Source organism: Phacochoerus africanus, chromosome 15, assembly GCF_016906955.1.
Source record: "Phacochoerus africanus isolate WHEZ1 chromosome 15, ROS_Pafr_v1, whole genome shotgun sequence".
NCBI lineage: Eukaryota > Metazoa > Chordata > Mammalia > Artiodactyla > Suidae > Phacochoerus > Phacochoerus africanus.
In genome coordinates this window covers 136,817,865-136,839,152 of record NC_062558.1, presented here as the reverse complement: position 1 = coordinate 136,839,152, position 21,288 = coordinate 136,817,865, and the positions used below count along the sequence as shown (strand labels likewise).

Below are 21,288 nucleotides of genomic sequence, written 5' to 3'. Positions count from 1 at the left end.
GGCGCTCCTCCCGTATCCAGGCAACACCGTCGTCTCCACCAGACGCGAACCAGGCCCCTCGTAAAGGAGGGCGTCCCCCGTACTCACTTATTCTGCATCATGTTCATTATCACCCAGTCGAACGGGTAGACGTTCTTCCCAATGAGGTTCTTAAACATGATGAAGGTTTCCATCAGGAAATCCTGGAATGAAAAAGAGAGCATTGAAAGAGCCCACCCGGGGAAGGAAGGAAAGCCATGCCTCCCCTTTGAATAATGACATTATAAATGACCTCATTTTTTTTTCAGCGGAATGAAAACGTACAAAAACGCAATAAAGACGTATGTCACAGGAGCTGGATATCACCCTTTCCACCTTTCTGTCCGCCTGGGCACCTCCTGTCCTGGAGAACCTTCCCAAGGGCCCATTCGTTAAAAAACAGCCCCTGGGCATGTTTCTAAGAGTCATGAAGAGTAAATCCCCAAAGGCCACAGATATATATTCGTACTCTTTCTGCTTAAAGGAAACCACTTTTAAACAAGTGTAACACGCAGGCCGTAACTGTGTCTTGCATTGACTCATGTTTCATGATGCATGGGGCCCAGCGGGTAGAATACACGGTAATGTCATCCCTGCCTGCTCCTTCTGTGATTTAACAAATGAAAGGCGCCAACAGGAGCTCCTGACCGTCTTCACCCACTCGGCTCTCTGTGAACCACCTGAGCCAGCGGTCGCCTTGCCAAACGCTTTTACGCGGCCTCGTCAAATCCTTGAGCTCCTCCGCCAGGCCTCTGCACTTCACAAGCCCTGACCCGCGGCCCCGCGCTGCTTCCACGCTGATAAGACCGCTCCTGGCATTGGGAAGCGGCACCTGTTTCCTAGCAGGTCCACTTCGTGCCTGTTCGAGTTTGGAGAATTTCTTCAATCTGACTGCTTTAGTGCTGGTTCTCAGCTAACTCGAATAAAAACACGTGGTTGTCCTGAAAAGCGCACATCCCAGGGAGTCCAGGACGCAGGCCCCCTCCTCCAGACCTGCGTGGGACGGGGGCCAGGCAGCTGAGATCCACGTGGGAAAATGAGGCGGTGGTCAGAGACGGCCCAGTGCATGGATGTGTCTATCTATCTATTTATTTATCTTCTTTTATGCCTGCACCTGCGGCATATGGAAGTTCCCGGGCTACGGGTTGAATGGGAGCTGTAGCAGCGGGCTACACCACAGCCACGGAAAACCGGATCCTTAACCCTCATGGAGATAGCATCGGGTCCTTAACCTGCAGAGCCGTAACAGGACCTCCTCATTTATTTAACCTACTGAATCATGATTAGGTGCAATGGCTGAGAAGACCAAGAAGGTGAAGAGAATTTCAGGAGCCAAGAAAGCAAGTCCCAGCACAAAGTTCTACACGGAAGCTTCTGGCAAAAAAGGCACGTGTTCCATTCGAGAGCAGTAAGGATACCTTCTCTGCAGCCTTCACAGCAATGTCGGGTTACAGCAAGTCAAGGCTGCCCTGCAAGAAGTTTGTGGAGCCCCTGACCCACCCCAGAGAAAGACTCAAGGAGAGGGAGCTCTTGTGGTGGCTCAGCAGGAATGAACCCGACTGGTATCCATGAGGACGTGGGTTCGATCCCTGGCCTCGCCCAGTGGGTTAAGGATCCGGTGTTGCTGTGAGCAGTGGTGGAGGTCACAGATGCGGCTTGAATATGACGTTGCTGTGGCTGTGGTGTTGGCCGGCAGCCACAGCTCCGATTCAACCCCTAGCCTGGGAACCTCCATATGCCTCACGTGTGGCCCTAAAAAAAGAAAAAAGCAAAAACGCCTCAAGGAGCAAGCGTGATCACCCCTTTTTGCAACAGAAGCTTCCAGCGTGGGAAAAGTTAGGATTCTGGGCAGGCTCAGGAGGGAGAGTCAGCCCTGCGTCCTCTGAACTCTGCCCGCGGGAGCTCTGACCGGCGCCCTTGTGGGCTGGGTTGTCCGTCTGACACCTGACACGGGGAACAGCTTCGCTCCCCAGTTTAACTTCTGAAATTCCTATTTCACTACTGAAGTTACGCATCCCGTTTTAATGACCAGGTTGCCCACTCGGCTGGCTGAGCGCCGTAATTCAGTCGCATCCCCATGTGCCTGAAATTGCTGGCTTTCTGGCTGATCATGCCTCAAAGCCTAATAATTGAGAGACAGGGTCTGGTTCTTATTATTCCGGAAGAGAAGCATATTTTCCCAACTCTTTTTGTCCCCCTCTAGGAAACACAGTCCCACACGTCATTAGCATGGCTCAGCTGTTAAATTGCAGTACTTTGCTGATCAAACAAAATGCTGCCGATTGTGAGAAATGAGGTTTTGCAAGGCTTTCCTGTAGGCCTGCATAATTTACTAGCCACGGGGTGGTCCCCACCGCCCCCTACAAGGCCTAACAGACTACTGCACTGCTATGGCCAAGGCAAGAAAGAGAGGTGGGAGAGGGAGAGGGGGTGTCTTGTGACACTTTCATCATTTTACATCAACCCATTCCTGCTGCATTTTTCAGTTTGACCCTTCACCGGTGATGGTCCCATATTGCCTGGACACACTAACAAGAGCCATCAATGGATTCCATCGGCAGTCTTCCTGTTATAAACTCCTTGGCTTCTGTCCCTCTCTGTCCCCAGCCACTTGGATAACTGGTCAGCCTCTTTTACGTGGACAACTGGACGGGAATCCTAGCTCATTTACCTATGTCCGTTCTGGTCCCTCTTGGTCCCACTTCAGCCAGAAGGATCAGGCTTTTCCAAAAGCTGATCAAGCACCAACACTTCCCCAGGCTCCCACTGAACCCAAATCCCCGGTGACTTTCCCGTGTTCTTAGATTAAAGCCAAAGAGTTTTGGTTCTCAGACATAGCGAGTCACCATTCTGTTAAGTTAAAGGCTAACTGTTTCAGACGCAGACCATCAGATGCTAAACGCATCCGATCAGAGATCGCCAGAGGATGGGACCTTTGCCAATTTTCTGTGGAGGCCACAAAATCACCCAGAGATTACATGGTGGGCGTTAAGAGGTATGTATCTTCCCAGCAGAGAGATGTGGCAGTTTCTTGCTTTTAACCCTGTGATCAGATCCAGCATCACCCGCACAGGCCAGCCCGGCATTCTGGCCTCCTGACAGACGCAACGGGGAACCCGCCACACCAGCTTCCATTCTGCTTTTGGCCAACAGGGTGGACTTGAATTTTAGACCACGCTTCCAGTTCGCAGCACATAGGAATTTGCACAAACAAAACTGCACACAAGGCAGTGATCAAAAATTCCAAAACAGGAGAGAGTCTGCAAAGCTAATGGCTTTGGCGCTTCAAAAGAACAAAACAAATAAAAGATGTAATTTAATTTTAAAAAGCAATGCCAGGAAAGGGAAGAAGAAACAAGGTGATGAACCTCACTTTAGGAAAAAAAAAAAAAAAAAGAGAGTAACGAGAAATGCCCAAATACAAGGGAGGACTCAGGACTAGATGCAGATTTGATGACAGACAACAGAGACTGGGGAGAGCTGAGGAAAAATTCTGCAGAGGTGATTGTTATGTCCTGAAAGGGCAGTGACACCCCTGGACGCTGCCTTCATCCCTGAGAGAGCTTGGCTGAACCACTTCCATGTTCCTCCCCCTCTCAGCGGATCGGGCTACGAGAAAGAGGGGCGCAGAGACCCACAGGGGAGCCAGAGTGCTAGGGACAGAGGGGTCCCGGGGGCAGGAACGATGCTTCTCAGGTACTCTTCTTTCAGCTTTCCTGTATGCTTGAAGCTTTTCGTGACACAACTAGAAGAAAGCGTATAAGCGGACTGGAGAGACTCAACTTAGGATCGGAGCACTGTATCACTGTCAACATGTCAACATCCTGGGTTTTTTTGTGTTTTGCGTTTTTTTTTTTTTTTTTTAGGGCTGTACCTGCGGCATATGGAGGTTCCCAGCCTAGGGGTTGAATTGGAGCGACAGCTGCCGGCCTCCACCATAGCCACAACCAGGCAGGTTCCAAGCCACATTTGCGACCTACACCACAGCTCATAGCAACCCTGATCCTTAACCCACTAAGCGAGGCCAGGGTTCGAACCTGCAACCTCAAGGTTGCTTGTCAGATTCGTTTCCGACGGGCCACAACGGGTACGCTTACATCCTGGTTTTGATATGCTTGGATACTGATAGTTTTGCAAGATGCTACCATTGAAAGAAACGGGCTGAAACACACAGGGACGCTCTGGATTGTTTTTTTTTTTTTTACAGCTGCATGTGACTCAACTACCTCAAAATTAAAAGTGAGACACAAAATAAACGCCTTAAAAATAAATGCACAACAATGAGGGGAAAAACAGTAAGTAAATGACAGAGAAAGGGCCATCTAAGAAGCAGAAAGACACAGAGCCTCTTCGCATAGGACCCTCGGGCTCAGTGCGGCTGGATGCCTCAGCCCATCTCCGGGCCCACGGCACCCCAGTCCCCTCCCAGCCCCCAGGACAGGCTCCTGCACACGCTGCTCCCCGCTGCGTGCTCTTCCCTCTGCTCGTGTGTGCCACAGTCCTCTCCTCTGCAGAGAAGGCTTCCCGCCCGCCTGACTGGGACCAGCCTGGTGGCTTCACGAGGATGGCTCGTTCACAGCATGGGTCACCCGGGTTGTTGGACAGACTCTCTGATTCCCTGTGATATGCCCCACTCGACTGGGGGCCACGACAGCAGGACTGTCTGACTTGCCCGCTGTCACCTCCTCCACCTGGTTGATACAAAGTTGCTATCGAGTGAATTCAGGGTAAAATTCACCATCGGCCCCTGCAGAGGGTCTTCAATAAAGCTCTGCCTACAAGGAGGAGTCAGGTGAATAAAGGCCCTCCGCGTGAGGCTCCTCCTCCACTCATGACTCGCTGCACAGCTTGGAAATCCATTTCCCATGGAACTCCAGGCTCTTTAAGACCAGGCCCAGCCAAGGGCAGGATGTACCCGAGGCAGGGACAGTCACCTGGCTAAGATTCCTGCCTTTGCAATCCCTGGGGGCCTCCTCGCCATTTCCATTTGCGTGAAGTCACCCTGGACCAGCCCAGCACCCACTGAGGGTTGGATGGACAGGTGCGAAGGAAGGGATGATGGGCCGTATCCAGGTGAGGCCAAGGCAGGTGTCAGAGAGGGGGCTCTCAGGAGGGGTTGGGATGGAGCCTGAACGGAGGCAGGTGCCCGTTCCAGGAAATGCACCCTGAGAGCTCACAGGGGGCCTGAGCAGGCTCCCTAGGTGAGCTACAAGTGGACAGAACTGGGGGGCGCATAGGAAGAGGTGGGAGGCACGGTGGCCAGCGGCTCCCTATGGGTCCTCCTGGGAATGAGATAACCCCTCCTGCATCCTGCCTTCACTCAACCTGCAGCCAACAAGCCTCACTTCTGCCTGCACTGTTCTTGGCTAAGTCATCATCCACTGTCTCCCCGCAGACATTTCTTTAGGGCCACTTGTGGGAACTGGGGACAAATGTCAAGACTGCCTTCTCCCCTGGAAGGTCCAGGGCGCTCCTCCTCCCCTTATTTCAGGGACCGAGCACCGTCTCCACGTGGGGTCCTGATCTGTGAGTCGGACACAGGACAGCCAGCGGTGACCACCTCGGACCAGCATCTCCACTGCAGAAGAACTTAAAGACGCCACCTGGCTCGCCATCCTAAAGGAATTGCTTCTATTGGGAGAGAGCTGTGAGCTCGACATGTCCGTTCTTCTTTTCTGGGTTCATCTTTCCACCTCACGCTGTGCTCAGCCTCTCCCCGTCTTGGGTGCTAGAGGCCATTTGAGAGACTGTAAGAGCAACAGCTCTGAGCCGTGTGACTTTGGTGTGTCCATGATAACTGTGATTCTGTGAGGGCATCACTCATCCAACCAGAAAAGGCCACGACTGCTAAAGAATCAGGGGCATAAATGTGACACACACCACACGTGTGAGGACAGCCTTACAAGGAGGGCGCCTTGAGAAAACAGTCGAGACGCTTTTCCGACTGCATTACTAATTAACGTCCAAGGGTTCAGCCCAAAATGATCTTCTGTTTTTGTGAGCGGTTGTCCAGGTAGAAACCCTGTCAAGTACACCCTGTGCGTCGTCAATAGCTGGGAACACACGTTACAAAGGTTCTGACAGATCAAACGACGAAGAAAAAGGCTTACGATCCTTGCAGCCTGGATTCCTGATATCCACACCACAACTGCCATTTTATAGCAGAAATCAAACGACTGAGGTTCTGCACTCGTGTGCCTAGGGAAACGAAAATGCCCTGAGAAGCCAAGATCACAACACGTAACAAGCAGCTGAGGATCTGCTCGGTCCGAGAGAGAGAGCACACCTGGAATTCAGCACGTTCCAGGCATCGTTAAACGCCATCTCGTACAATCACGTTTCACAACGCACCGAAGCCCCCTAATTAACAGCACGACCTAATCATGCAGAGGAACTGTTTCTAACAGTGTGCATGTGTCGCAGGATTTTGATCATGTGACTCTTCTGACACAGGGCAAATAATTCATTGGAGTCCTTTGTTTTCAGTCTGGAGAAAGCTCCTCATTCTGAAAACGTGATAATGCAGCCTGAACGGCTGCCTGGGAAACGGGCCATACAGGTTCAGCTATAACTATCCTTCCGCTCATGGAGACAGGGCCGAGGGATACATGAGGCCTGAAAGGTTTCATATAAGCTAATCTGACCTCCCTCGGCCATGACTGCTAAAGAATAGGGACATAAATGTGACACACACCACACGTGTGAGTATAGCCCTAGAGCCCTATGTCAAACTGCTCGCTTATATGAAAAAACATAACTAAACACACAGATACACAAACACATGCGTATTCTTTTCTTCTCTCCCTTTTTTTTTTTTCCCTGCCACAGTGTATGGCAGCTTGATGTGGGATCTCAGTTCCCAGACTAGGGACTGAACCCAGGCCACAGCAGTGACAGTGCAGAATCCTAACCATTAGACCACCAGGGAACTCCCCACATACATACTCTTGCTCTTTCCTTTTTATTGATGGAAAATGTCTATAATTTTAAGGTATACATCCATGTTTCTATCCTCAGAAATTTAAATACGCATCTTTATGGTTATGTGTTATGGCATATATATGTATGTATATAGAGAGAGTGACACAGAGTGACAATTAGTAAGGTCGTTCTGAGTGAGAACTCATCCTTTGGGGGAAAAAAGCATTACATGCGTTGACTGCTTCCCAGCCCTTAATAGGAGAGATATAACATGTAACCAACCTTGTTCTGGAGACACTACAACGTGCTAGGTCTAGAGAATTCTAGGGCCCTGGGAGATGGGCTCTCTCCTCCCAGACAGCAGGGTCGAGGCGGACCCGTCCGTACACTGGCTGCAGCTTCACAGCGGCCACCTGCCCCGAGGCCCTGCGAGGTCAGGCTGCCTGCGAGGGGGGCCGGAGCCGCACGTTCCCCTCTCTCGCGGTACTTCTCCTAATTAAGTCGTAGCACAATCTTACCGAGGATGACGAGAGAATTATTTTGAGCAACGCTAATGAGCTTCCATGATTAGAGCTAATTAATAACGGAGCACAACTGAAGACTGAAAATGCTCTCTGGCTTCTGCTATTGAAACTTAATCAATAAATGAACAAGAGTTTATGGTAGACTCTCCGGAGGTAACATCTCCGAATTTTCCAATTTTCCGTGACCTCAAGACAGGGAGAGGAAAGAAAAGGGAGGGGAGGGACCACACGAGATTCCTCTGGGTGGACCCCCTGATCACTCTCTAGCTGGGCACAAGGGGACAGTCTGTGTCAGGACCCTCGTCCTCCTACAAACACGCCTTTAGCTAGCCCATCCCAGGTGGCCTCCGAAAGCAAGCCGAGGCAGGTCAAAGTCGTATTCAAAATGGAAACATCTCCATCAGGGTTTGGCATACACAACGCCAGCCTCAAAGCGCGCTTCTAACAAGGTCAAAGTTACACTCACCACCACGTCGGTCCGCATTTTCCCAAACGTCTTGATTAAATGGGCATAATGATAATCTTCCATCTGCCGTAAAATAGCTGTCATACAGGCCACGAAGTTTCCCTGTAAACAGATCAAAAGCTACGGTCAGATGAGGAGAGACGCACACGGTGCGAAAAGCTGCTGTCAGCGCAGAGTCTGGGAGGAAAGCGTCAGGGAGAAGCCCCGGGCGTGGCTGGCCAGCCGAGGGACCGCTCCCTCCAGCCTCCCCCCGCTTCCACTGCCTCCCCTCTCTCTGCCTGCACTGAATGCTTCCTGATACAAGACTGTGCAGTCTGAAAAAGAAAAAAAAAAACAAACTTGAAATATTTTTGCATCACCCATGTGAAAGACCAGCCTGGAATGATGGCCATTCGTGTTGTGTACTTTCTGGAAAGTCACTGCCTTTATTATCAGGCAGTGTGTGCGGCCCCGCCTCTCGGGCTGCGGCAAAGGGAGGCCTTTTATTTCCCAAGAGCTGCCTGTATCCCCCTACTGCCGACTCCACAATGAGGGAGGGTCCAATTCTCCCCCAAGGGAAGACCAGGGGGAAGAACGCAGCCTCATCAGAATGTCAAGTGGGAGAGACGGGAATTTCTCACACCGGGCAGAGCTGGGAGGAAGAGCAAAGTGGGAGAGACGAGAAACCAAAAGACAAAATCGAGACGTGGAGGAAGCCAAGAGGCCAGAGCACGTAGCAACAGAAGCGGCCAGGACGCATGTGGCTGCCGGTGTGGACGTGTTTGTGTGGGTAGGGGTGTGTGTGTGTGTGTCTGTGTGTGTGTGTGTACACGCACACGCGAGTACTCGAGCACCCAGGGAATCTGATCTAGTGGGTGGGCAGGAGGTGAATTAGTTCTATCGCCATGAACTGCGATGTATCGCTTCTGAAGTTCATGGCTAACAACTTCCTAAAAGCCTTTCTTGCTTTTAAATGCCTTCCCCTAAAGTAATGACATTTCAAGAAACTTAGGACACGTGTTTTCTCCTTTGAAACCAGTACAAAGTCTGATAAAATCAGAGGATGAGACACACTTCGAGACATGTCCCTAATTTCGCCTTGTTAAGTGAGTTTACAAATTGCGTTCTTTTACTCACTTCGACTTGGACAAGCAATATATTTGAATGCCCAAGTGTCTCCTGTATTCCTTTCGACTGCATGTTCTATAGGGAAACGGCAAAGTCCGACCCTTTTTCTGATCCGTTTTATAATATGCATATATGCTTTCCAAATGAGTCCTCAGAGGATGCATTACGTAAGTTGAACAAATAAAATAATGATAATAAGTATCTTCCAGTTGCCCAGAAATGTAAATTATTTGTGAATTGATGATAATTGCTGAAATTTAGATTTCAAGTTGGTGTTCCAGTTAAGAGCTAAATAATGCTTGTTTTCCATTGGAGGAATGATTTGTAAATCGCAAAATGTCTATTTATGAATATGAACTTTGGAAATATGTAAATATTTGGCATCCCGTCGCGCTCAAGAGAAGCCACCTTTGCTTTTTCTTGACTCTTGATGAGTATTTGTGGTTAGTGGTCTGTAAAACATTACACGGTGACCAATTAAAATGTGATAAGCGCTGTGCTGAGGCCATCAGAACCACGGCCTCTTTCAATCTCACCCGTTTCTCTTTTTACCCCATTTTACAGGCAGGAAAACTGAGGCGGAGTGGTGTTCCTCCAGCAATGAGCACATGGAAAACCGGGTGTGAGCCCAGCATGCAGGCCGGCTACAAGGTGGATGCTTAGGAGCTGAGCTGGTTTTCCTCTTATCCAGATAGGCCTTTTCATGCTTTTTCTGGGAAATCTGAGATCACTGCCAAGGGCCAAGAAGCAGCAGAGTTTCGCTTTCTTCCCTTCTGCAATTGTTAGCGAAAGATGGCAAGGAGGTGAGAACAGGTAAAGCTGTCCCATTTTCCGCCCTGATTGAGCTGGCTTGCCATCTCCTCTCCACTAGATAGGGAACTTTTCTGAAGAGCAAGAAAAGGCCTGTACCAGTCAAGCGTTCCCTAACAGGGGCTCAAATTAATTTTCTGCAGGTCCAAAGAGAGAACAGGGACGTAAACATTAGAATCACCAAAAATCACAAAGCCAGTGATGCGTAATTAGAAGCAATATACCTGCGTACTGTACTGAAAATGTCAAGTTGAATGTTGAAAGAAGACCCCAGAGCAGTCTTGAAAATGCAGAGGGCATGAGCCCTGAGTAACACTAAATTAAAAAAATTAAAAATTAACAAAAACCCTGGTGTATCCAGAGTCTGGCCAGACACTCAAACAGGTGACATGGACCTACTCAATTTAGGCAGCAGATTGCCACGTAATGCTGAAAAAGAGATGCAAGGCAAAGGCCAGGGGAACTGACCCAATGCAGAAAATGAAAAACTGAAGAGAAACAGCAATTTCCATAAAGCAAGTCTTGGGAATACTTAAATGGCCGGTCAGGAAGCCTCCTCTGTACATGAGAAGGTCCCGGAGAAGGCGGCCCAACAGCCTCTTATTTAACTGCGATGAGGACGAACGGGAGTAGCCGAGGAAGGGGACAGAGGCAGGTCATCGCCATGAGCTAGAGGTCAAAAGGTCAGGAAGTGCAAACGTGCTCTTTACTTGACCCAAGGAAATGTCCCAGAAGCAATCTGTACTGTCCCGTCTTTCTCAGAGGAAGCAAATGTAGTCCTTTCGGCCCTGTTCTCTGCTGAAGTTTTTGGTCCCACTGGGAAATGCCGGTCCCCTTTCCTAGAAAGGCGCCCCTATTTCCTTGGAATGAAGTCCCATCCTCGAGCAGCCAGCATCTTTAGACAAGCAGGACCACTCCCGTGAATGCAGCAGGACCCTGTACAGCACAGTGGTGGGGGTTTGAGGGTAGATTGAAAAAAAGCAGGTATATATATGGAAGCAGTATTTGAAACCAATCATATGCTAGACACAGAAATAAGGCAGAGCTGTGAAAAGACATTCATTCTGCAGGCTCAGAATAAAATTACTACTCTATGCCTTTTCGTTGATTTATTGGAAATGCACTTAGAAGTCGTAGGAAGCTTTTATTATAGACAATGGGTAGGTAGGCTGGCAGGTAGGCTGGTGGTGATCGTGCAGAACTCCTCCTGAAACCTGAACTTGGGGACCCAGTTCCAGCGCCAGTGGCTAAGTAAAAATGAGTAAACGAATAAAAATAAGTACACCTGGCTTATGGCTTCAAAGCAAAGCCAAACAAGGGCAGGGCAGTCAGGAGGCAGTTGCAGAAAATTTAAAAATCAGGGCATGGAATGCCTGATAAACAAAAAAATGTGAACCTCATTAGTAATCAAAGATGAAAATGGTGTATCATTATTTGCCTGCCAAAATAGCAGAGGCGTGTTTAAGTGATAACAACAGTTAGCTGAGGTGCAAGGGATGAGCCCCCTTAGACACCGCTGGGGGGAGCACAAATTGCTCTAACCTTTTTAAAAATCGATTTGGCGATAGGTTTGGAAAATACGGGGGAAAAAAAAACACTCCTCTGCTCAGAGTAATTCCACTTCTAACAATCCACCTGAGGAAGTAATTCAGCATAAGAAATGTTTTGCCCAAAGAGGTCCAGAGCATTGCTGAAAACATCTCCATGTCCAACAGCTGGAAACTGTCGACATACTGTGATATTCTGTAGGACTGACGGCAAAATAGACTACGGGATGCCCTCTTCAGTTTGAATCTCAGATAAATAACTATGTCCCCAATAGTGCACTGGACATGTTGCTGGAGATAAGCGTACATTAAGAAAACTATCTGTTGTTCATCTGAAGTTCAAGTTCAACGGAGTGTCCCAGATTTCTTCTTCTTTTTTTATTAGAGAATAGTTGATTTACAGTGGAGTGTCCCGGAATTCTATTTGCTAAATCACACAACCATATCACAGTGTTATAATGAGATATTATGCAACCATTAAATACGACTCATGAAAATAGGAACTATTTGAAAAACCTAGGAGAAAGCTCAAAGACAAAAATCAGACACAATTTTGGTACATACAGTTTTCAGCAAAACAAAGAAAAAAAATAAAAAGAAACAATTACAGGAAAAGACAGCAGATCATCGTCAGCGTGGGAGAAGGAGCCCAGATTGCTTTTAAAAATGCAAAACGTACTAGTATTTTAAAAGATGCGTTCACCTCTTTCTTCCCCTGCCCCCGAGTCCCCAGTTCCTACTCCATTAGCCTCTATAATCTCATCCATGTGGCTCCCCCGTCCATGTGGCTGAGGTCACTGCTCCGCAAACCCTGGACTGAACTTGGCTCTAAGCCCTCCTGGACCTACCCTCAAGGGCCCAGGTTTAAATCTACTTGGGACCTCAGTGCTCTAGGCAGCTAGATTAGTAACGGAGGACGGGGTAGGACAGAGAGGACAGCTAGAACCGAAGGTAGGTAGGAAGGAGGACAGGTGCTAGAGCAGGTGTGTCAGAGACGCGAGTGTGTGATGGATGTGAGTACAGGATAGAGAGATGAAAGGCTTTAAAAAAAAAAAAAAAAAAGGACAGATTCTAGAAAATGGGAACTGCGACCCTTACCAGAGCTCGTGGCAAAGCTAGATCCTGTAACCCACGAGTGAGGCCAGGGATCGAACCCGAGTCCTCATGTATACTAGTCGGGCTTGTTCGCACTGAGCCACAATGGGAACACCCACTTGCAAATTTGAAACACACATTTTCACGAAGGCAAGTACTTTGAAGAGGAAGTGCCATGTACGTTTCATTTCACATGCGTCAGTGAAAACAGACCTACCTCCCAGGCCATCGCCCGCAGAGTTTGGGATGAGTAGGTGCAAACTACGACACCTAGAATAGACAAGCAATGAGGTCCTGCACAGGGAACTGTATCCATTCTTGGGATAGAACATGAAGGAAGATAATATGAGAAAAAGAAGGAGTATGTATGTATGAGTGGGTCCCGTGGCTGTACTGCAGAAATGGACAGATCATTGTAAACCGATAATCATTTAAAAAAATAATTTTAAGAATCCAGAAAAAAATTGAAAAATAAAAAATTAAATCTTACTTTTGATTTCATAGGAAAAAAAAAAATTACCAACATGTTCTGCTTCTGCTCTGCGGGTCTGGGCCCTCACAGTCAACAGAAAATTTGGGCCTAGAGATTGGGATTTGTATGATTAAAGCCAAACCTTCCTTCGAAAAAACAACCGCCCCTCCGAAAAACAAACCTACCTCATCGTCTCCGTTACAATGAAAGAAAAAAACCATCCTCCAGGGAACCTGCTGAACGATACGGGGTCAGAATCGCGGCAGAGGGGGGAAGATGCACGATTGGGTGGCTTTTGAATGCCCTTCATTTGGGAGAGCCTTTCAGCCCCAGACTCAACACGGTACAGCAATGTTTATGGGAACTAGAAGTTGTTCGAGAAGAGAATACAGTGGAGAGCTGAGCGCGCGTGTCAAGGACAGGTGTGATGCGAAATCCATCCCTGTGAGGAAGAGGTCTTGGACAGAGAGAGAGAGAGACCTTGGAGGAGGTAGAGGCTTTCTGTTTTCAAGGGGAAAGCCGATGGTGAAATGTTGAAACAAATGTTTAGAGTTCCCATTCGTTACAAGGAAATGGAAAAAAGAAAAATAGGGAGTCCAAAAAGCTAACACGGGGACTAGCTCAAAATGTCGTGAACTGCTTCCTCCAAGCTCTCTGCAGAGGCGATGTTTGTGAAAACACACGGAGGGGGCTTCCGCCCAACAACCTGAAAGCCAACGAACACAGGAGAACGCCTCTGTCTCCTCCCATTACACTGACAATGAGGAATGTTTGGAAAATTCACAAACCCACCACGACCAAGAGGATGAGAGGAGATGCGACGGCAGACAAGAGAATTCTGGAAGCTGAGAATCCGAGGAAGGGTCAGAACCTGGAGGTGCCAGGTACCGGGAAAGTGAGGCGACATGCGAGGCAGAAATCAAGAGCCCTGATGTCATTATAATGTGGCCAGTATGCCCACGGCCAGCAGGTCCACCAAGGGGACCCCACTCACTCCCCGCAGGGAATCTTGTGTTTGTCCTCAGGACAAAGCAGAAGAGACAGCAGCAGGACCACCGGGCTGAGACTCTCCGGTGATAAGAAGCCGTGCTCTGCTCTGCTCAGCTCGGCTCCCAGAGAAGCAGCAGGGCTAAGCCCCTCGGCCAGGCTTGGCCCACACCGAACTGGAACAGAAGCCTGGGAGAATCCCCTCTGGGGAAACCGACCCACCCAAGAGGGTACCCGCTGACATCCCACTGAGGTCCGGACAGCCTGAGAGCTGAGCGCACACAGGCTTGCCATGCGGTGAAGCTCGCCAGCCTCCTGGCTCTGTGCACACCTGGGAAACAGTGGGTCTGATCCCAAGGGCAGCACCTCCTGAGAAACGTCAAGCAAGCTTTCATAAAGTAGACTGGAACAAACCAAAACAGAAGCCAGAGCAATGAAAGAAAACTAAGAAAATATAAGACAATTCAGAGTTCCCGTCGTGACTCAGCGTTAATGAACCCGGGTGATATCCGTGAGGATGAGGGTTCAATCCCCGGCCCCACTCAGTGGGTTATGGATCCGGCATTGGAGCGAGCGGTGGTGTAGGAAAGAAGGAAGAAAATGAGGGAGGGAGGGAGGGAGAAAGGAAGGAAGAAAGAAAAGAAAATGTAAAAAAATTCTAAGAACTATCATTATTACCCTCAGGTAGACTTGCAATTTTATCCCTACAGTAGTAACATAAAGCTATACAAAGAAAAAAAAAAAACACAAAGGAATGATTCTGGAATACACCAGCTGTATTAGCAGAAAGAGACATTTTAAAAGAAGTGCTGGGATCTAAAACTCATGACATCCTCCAGAAAGTCGACAAGAAGACACACAGGAGGTGGGGAGGGGGAACAGCATCCGAGAATCCATTCAAGCGTCAGTACCTGAAACCTCGGAATTCTGGAAAGAAAGAACACAGACAATGGAGAGACAAAGTGTCCTTATGGGAGTTCTCATTGCGGCACAGTGGGTTACACGGGGTCTCTGAAGTGCCAGGACTCAGGTTCGATTCCAGGCCTGGCACAGTGGGTTAAAAGCACTGGCATTGCCACAGCTGTGGTGTAGGTCACAACTGCAGATCTGATCCCTGGCCTGGGAACTCCATATGCCGCAGGATGGCCGAAAAAGAAGAAAAAAAAAAAAGAAGAAGAAGTATCTTTCCAAAATGACAGAAGACTTATAAAAGAATTTTAGAACTAATAAAGGACCTCAGCAGATTGCAGAACACAGAATCAAAATACAAAAATCAACTGTATTTCTGTACATTATCCATGAACAAACCAAAAGTAAAATTCGGGAGAGAAAAAAAAAAAACAAAAACTCCCATTTGTAAAATAAAAAACATCAAAAAATACTTGAGAATAAATGTAACAAAATGATGTCAGCTTGGACCCCCAAAACTACAAGGTAGTGTTAAAAAATTAAAGAAGATCTAAATAAATAGAAAGACATCCCACGTTTACACAGATGAGAACTTCATACTGAGAAGATGGTTACAGCCCCCACACTGATGGACAGATGCAACTCAATGCCTTTCAAAATTCAGGCTGCTTTGCAGAACCTGACAATATTTTGACCATATTTTGCATGGTTCCTTTTCTAACAAATGTTCACAATAGGTACGCCGATAAAGGCGGAAGGAGTCATGATTGCTAAGGACTGGAGGTTTCGGGGGGAAATGGGGTGTGACTGCTAAAGGGTATAGGTTTCCTTTGGCAGTGAAGACAGTGTCCTAAAACTGACCGCGGCAAGGGTTAAACAAGTCTGTGCAAATCCGTAAAACGCCTAGACGGTTCCCATGAAATACAGACATTCGGTGGCATGCAGATGCTATCTCAGGAAAGCGGACAACAATTTTCAAAATAAAAATTAAACGATAGAAGGTCATTTTCTAAAATAGCACGCACATCCATAAAAAGGCCCACAGAGGGTCAAGACCGAGACTCATATCTGTGACATTCTGGGACACGACGGAGAGGACAGTGGTTCTCAAACACCGGAGAGCAAAAGAAAAGCGAAAAGAGCTGCAGGTGCAATGGAACACTGACGGTCGGGAAGACCACCCAGGGACACCTAATTCCAGGACGGGTCAAACCACCCCCCCTTGGAGTCTAAGCAATGCACGGCTCAGATCTCAAGTAATAACAGACTCAGAAAGACCCTCCCAAGCTCTGTGATCCTTGTGAAATTGTTCGTTTGCTTCAGATTGGTGAACTAGATATAAGACAGTTTTCTCTCTTCCCCTCTGACTTCCTCACCAGTGTGTTTTCATGTCATAGGCAATTACTTAAGTCTTTTCGGACAAGGTGGGGATGGGGGGATGAGGACGAAAGGATGACCGGGAAAAGGCGGATGGAAGGATGCCGTCACACGAAGAGAAGGCAGCACCTCGTGTGAACTACACCAGAAGGTGCACGTCTCTGCTCCACGTTGCAAAGGCGTTCACTCACGTCTGGTTAATTAAACATGTGCTTAAGCCTAAGGTACAATAAAAAGGCTGAATCCGGTACTGTTGTTGACACCAAGGTTCTTGCCAAGTGGATATTCACTCGTATCATTTGAACTTACGACACCCTTCCCAGAAAGACAAATCGGGGTGAAAGTGAGGGCTGTGTTTTGTTCTCTTGCTCATTTAAAGATAAATTCAGTTCCATGAATCCTTTATCCAAAGTATGGTTAATTTTTACTCATTTAGTTTCCAAAATATTGTGATCCCTTTCTTTATAAAGGACCATAGCATGAGGAAGTCGGTCAGAGGAAGCGATCCAAATTAAAATTAGCGCAGTTGAGAAACGAATGTCATCTATTAGCTCTCTGCAGCTACTAGCAATAAAATTATACCTGTATCTTAAATTTAAATTGAGTAATTAGTTGGATTCATAGAATACCAGTATTTCATAGCATAGCAGACACTATAAGGAAAGATTCTAATTTTGAAGACAAAATCAATTTCAATTTTACAGTGGCAGTAACTGTAGAAAGACATTTACAAGCCAAATACACCAAGAGGGAATAGTTAGGTCTTACATTGCCTGTAATAATTATTTGTTGCTGGTTCAATGTAATAAATTAAACACACAGTCACATTTGTTATGAAGGATAACAATAAATTATAATCAAATTTATATGTACAATTCTACTTTACGGTATAATGAGGAATACACGCTTTATAGACCACCTCTTGATGTAATCCATATGTTGCTAACGTAAGTCTGAGAGTGAAGCAGAAAATTTGATGTTTATTTTCATAAACTCAGTAAATCAGATCATACAGAACCTTTGAGAGCTTAGGAATTTTTCAAATCTTATCCCATGATGTACAGTAACTGTAAACACACTATAATAGAAACTAAAGTAATTAAATCTTCATAAAACGTTCCCATTGAAGGAGAATCAATATGCCCACGCATTTTTTAAACTGATTTCTACCCATAAACGACACTCTTCCCATCACCGTTACAGATGAACGTTGAGACTCTTGGATGAAATGAAGTTCCTCCTTAGGAATCCTAAAAGGATACTGTCCTCAGTGTTATTTATATGGGTTGGATGAGCTGGTGGACCTGTGGCTCCCTGGGCCACAGAGGGAGGCCTGGGACACCCTGAGCATCAGAAGGGACAATGGGGGCGATGGGTCACACGCGGAATGTGTAAACCTAAGTCCCTGCGTCTGTGCTGATACACGCACCAGGGGTCTTTGGGGTGGGGTGGGGGTTGAAAGAGAGGCCAAGTTAAAGACGCTTTGTTACAGACCAAGAAATGTAGACGGAAGGAGAAACTAAGGAATCTGCAGTGTCAACTCCAAAAGCAATGGTTGACTCCAGCAGGACTCCTCCGTGGGGGATGGAGACGATGAGGCCAAAGGTCCTTGGGGACAAAGACAATCGGAAAGCCTCAGCGGGCGGGCGCACTGTCCCTCCCTGCAGCCGGTGCCCCGCCGCCACCCACCAGGGCGTGACGGAATACGGAGGGCACGTGATCTCCAAGGCAGCATTTCGTGGGCAGGATGTTAAATCATGAGGAATACCTTTTTGAGGAAAACATTCTTGCCCTAGTTTGGGGGTACAAAGGATATGAACTCTTTTGCACAGATGAGAGAGTAGAGAGAGTGTAAGCCACTTAGCCAACCCAGAGTCAGAAGGTGAAGAGTAAGAAACATCCCTCAGACCGAAGTTTCTGTTTGTTTTGTTTTTTTGTTTTTACAAAAGGGAGAAGAAGCAGAAGAGGAGGAGGAGGCGGTGGCAGACAGAGCCAGGTTAAAGATCACTGGGCAAGACCACTGGCCTGGGCCCTTGAAGAAAGTCAATGAGGAAATTTCATCTGGGGTAAATGGTAAATGATATTAGCCTGAGTAGTATTCCACGGTGAATATACCACATCTTCTTAATCTACTCATCTGTCAGTGGACATTTAGGTTGTTTCCATGTCTTGGATAAGCAATGAGATGCTGCTGTATGGCTCTGGGAACCATGCTAGTCACTTATGATGGAGCATGGATAATGTGAGAAAAAAGAGTGTATAAAAAATGATATTAGGGAACCATTAATTTTTGCAGCCGCCCTATTATCACTGATGAGCCACAGAATTCTTCTCAGGAGATACATGAAACAATTAGGGGTGCTGTCTCTCACGCATTTTGGTCTGGTTAAAAAAAAAAAAAACAAGTTTACATGTAATACATACAAATACACAGTGAAGGGGGGGCAGAGTTAATGCATCTGTGACAAACTGCTCCTAAGCAGGGGCTCGAGCTGACAAGGATTCAGGTTTTACTGCAACATTTTTGTTTCAACGTCTCTGTATCTACGAAAAAAATTTCCAAATACAAAAAAAACCTCTAGCCACAGGCTTCTGGAGAAGACATCCATGACAACAATTAATTAAGACACAATGCTACCAATATTAGAAAAGGGAATTATTGCCGACCGACAAGAGAATTCGAAGCAGGTAGTGTTTGTTTTCCAATCCTAGGCACTATTATTACCGCCTGCAGTAATGGCTGCAGGACTACATTGCTTGTAGCAATGTATTCTATTCTTTAGCTATTCTAGACACGGCTGGGGAGGGGGGAGAGCAGGAGGGAAGGCTTTCGGCCCCCAAACCCGGGAATATCTGCTCAGGAAAATGTGGCAGGAGAGAAACGGAACCAAGCGGAGAGTCTTACTGCTTCCGTGCACGGGGGGCTGAAGGATGCGGCCAGCCCAGCGTGGATGCGGAGCTGGCCTCGACTAAATACTCCCCGGGTGAAGGCAGGAAGAGGAAACACATCCTGTTTCCCCACCAAATGCGGGTCTGCATCTCACTCACGTTCCTTTTCTTATTTGACAAAGACTTTTTTATGGGACAGGCTTATTGGTGTAGAAGAGAAAGTTGGCGGAGGCGAGTGACAAGGGGCGAGGCTGCAGAGGCTGACAGTCAACAATCGCCTGGCCTTCGAGGTCCTGCTGTTCACCGCAGGGCACTATATCCAGTGTCTTGTGAAGAAACAGGAGGACGGTAGTGTGAGAAAAAGAATGCGTGGATATGTGGAACTGGGTCCCTTCACTGCACAGCAGAATCGACAATCTCTGTAAATCAACCATAATACACTTTTTTTTAAAAAGAATAACAATCCCATGACCAAGATCAAGAAAGCTGTATAGGAGTTCCTGTCGTGGCTCAGTGGTAACAAATTTTATTAGCATCTATGAGGACGCAGGTTCAATCCCTCGCCTCACTCAGTGGGTTAAGGATCTGGCATGGCCGCGAGCTGTGGTGTAAGTCGCAGACACACCTCGGGTCCTGCTTTGCTATGGCTGTGGGGTAGGACAGTGGCTATAGCTCCGATTTGACCCCTAGCCTGGGAACTTCCATATGTCGTGAGGGCGGCCCTAAAAAGGACCCCCCCAAAAAAAATAGAAAGAAAAAAAAGAAAGCTGCATTAAGGAGAACAGGCAATTTAACCCTATTCCGCATCTATAAAATGAGGACAGTAATTTTAAAATCTGGAATTCTTTGTTTTTGCTGAGCCCACAGCAGGCAGATGTTCTGAGGTCAGGAATCGAACCTGCACCACAACAGTCAGCCACACCGCAGCCATGATGATGCTGGATCCTTAACCCCCGAGCCACCAGGGAACACCTAGAATTCTCAGAAGGTTTAAATTGGTTGCGTACATAAGGACACCAGCACCGTGGCTATTTAGCTACTTTAACAAATGAAGGTCGTAACAGAGCTGGTGATGATGAGAGGGATGGCGGATAAAACACAAAAAGCCCACAGGAAAATTTTACCGTCACGCCATGTGTCTACTGAAGTTCCAAAACATGCACAAGACAGTCAAAGAACACCTAAAAAAACTGGAGAGAGATATACTATGCTCATGGTTTGGAAGATTCAAAATCATGAAGATGCCAAGCGATCCAGGGTTTTATATGTCTGCAGGGATTTATTGTAGAAATTAACAGTCTGATTCTGAGCTTAATGCAGAAATGGAAATAAGGTGCAACAGCCAGGGAAACTCTGTTTTTTGTTTTTCCACTTTTTCCTGCAGCATATGGAGGTTCCCAGGCTAGGGGTCGAATCGGAGCTGTAGCTGCCGGCCTATGCAAATGCCACAGCAACTCGGGGTCTGAGCCACGTCTGTGACGTACACCACAGCTCATGGCAACGCCGGATCCTTAACCCGCTGAGCAAGGCCAGGGATCGAACCCACAACCTCATGGTTCCTAGTCAGATTTGTTTCCGCTGCACCATGACAGGAAACTCTGAACAAAGTTGAAGGACACACCTTATCAGATTTTAAATTTGATTATAAAACTACAGATATTAAGACTGTGTGGTACTGGTGAAAAGGCAGACATATATATGAATAAAACTGACCACAGCTATCTGGTTAATTCATTCTCAACAAAGGCACCAAGGAAATTCAATGAAAAAGTGTTATCTTTTCAACAAATGGCATTTTCAAATGGTATTTCAACAAATGGCATTTTCAAATGGTACAATTAGCCACGTGAAAAGTCCGGAAGAAAAAGGAGGCAGGGAGGGAGAAGATGGGGTTGATTTATATACTGTGTAACATATGCAAACGTCAACCCAAAATGTATCCAGACACAAATGCAAAACTCAAAAAACAGCAAAAGTTCCAGAAGGAAACACAAGATAAACCCTTCTGACCTTGAAGTAGGCATGCCTTTCTTGGAATATAAAAAGCATGAACTACAAAAGAGAAAAAGATAAAGAGAACTGCTTCAAAACTAAAAACATTTGCTTCTTGAAAGACATGGAAAAGGAAGTGAAAAGTGAAAAGAATTGGAGAAAATATTGGAAAAA

General features: G+C 47.1%; 1 protein-coding gene across 2 annotated transcripts in view; it reads right to left on the bottom strand.

The window, feature by feature from the left end:
- The window catches only part of DOCK1 (dedicator of cytokinesis 1), a 535,081-nt gene that overhangs the window by 191,158 nt on the left and 322,635 nt on the right, over positions 1-21,288 (bottom strand). For both annotated transcript variants that reach the window (XM_047760279.1, XM_047760280.1), the window contains exons 28-29: positions 7,930-8,031; positions 88-182 (exon numbers count right to left, since the gene is read on the bottom strand). In XM_047760279.1, coding sequence (XP_047616235.1) covers positions 88-182; positions 7,930-8,031 — 197 coding nt within the window. The remainder of the gene's footprint in view (positions 1-87; positions 183-7,929; positions 8,032-21,288) is intronic.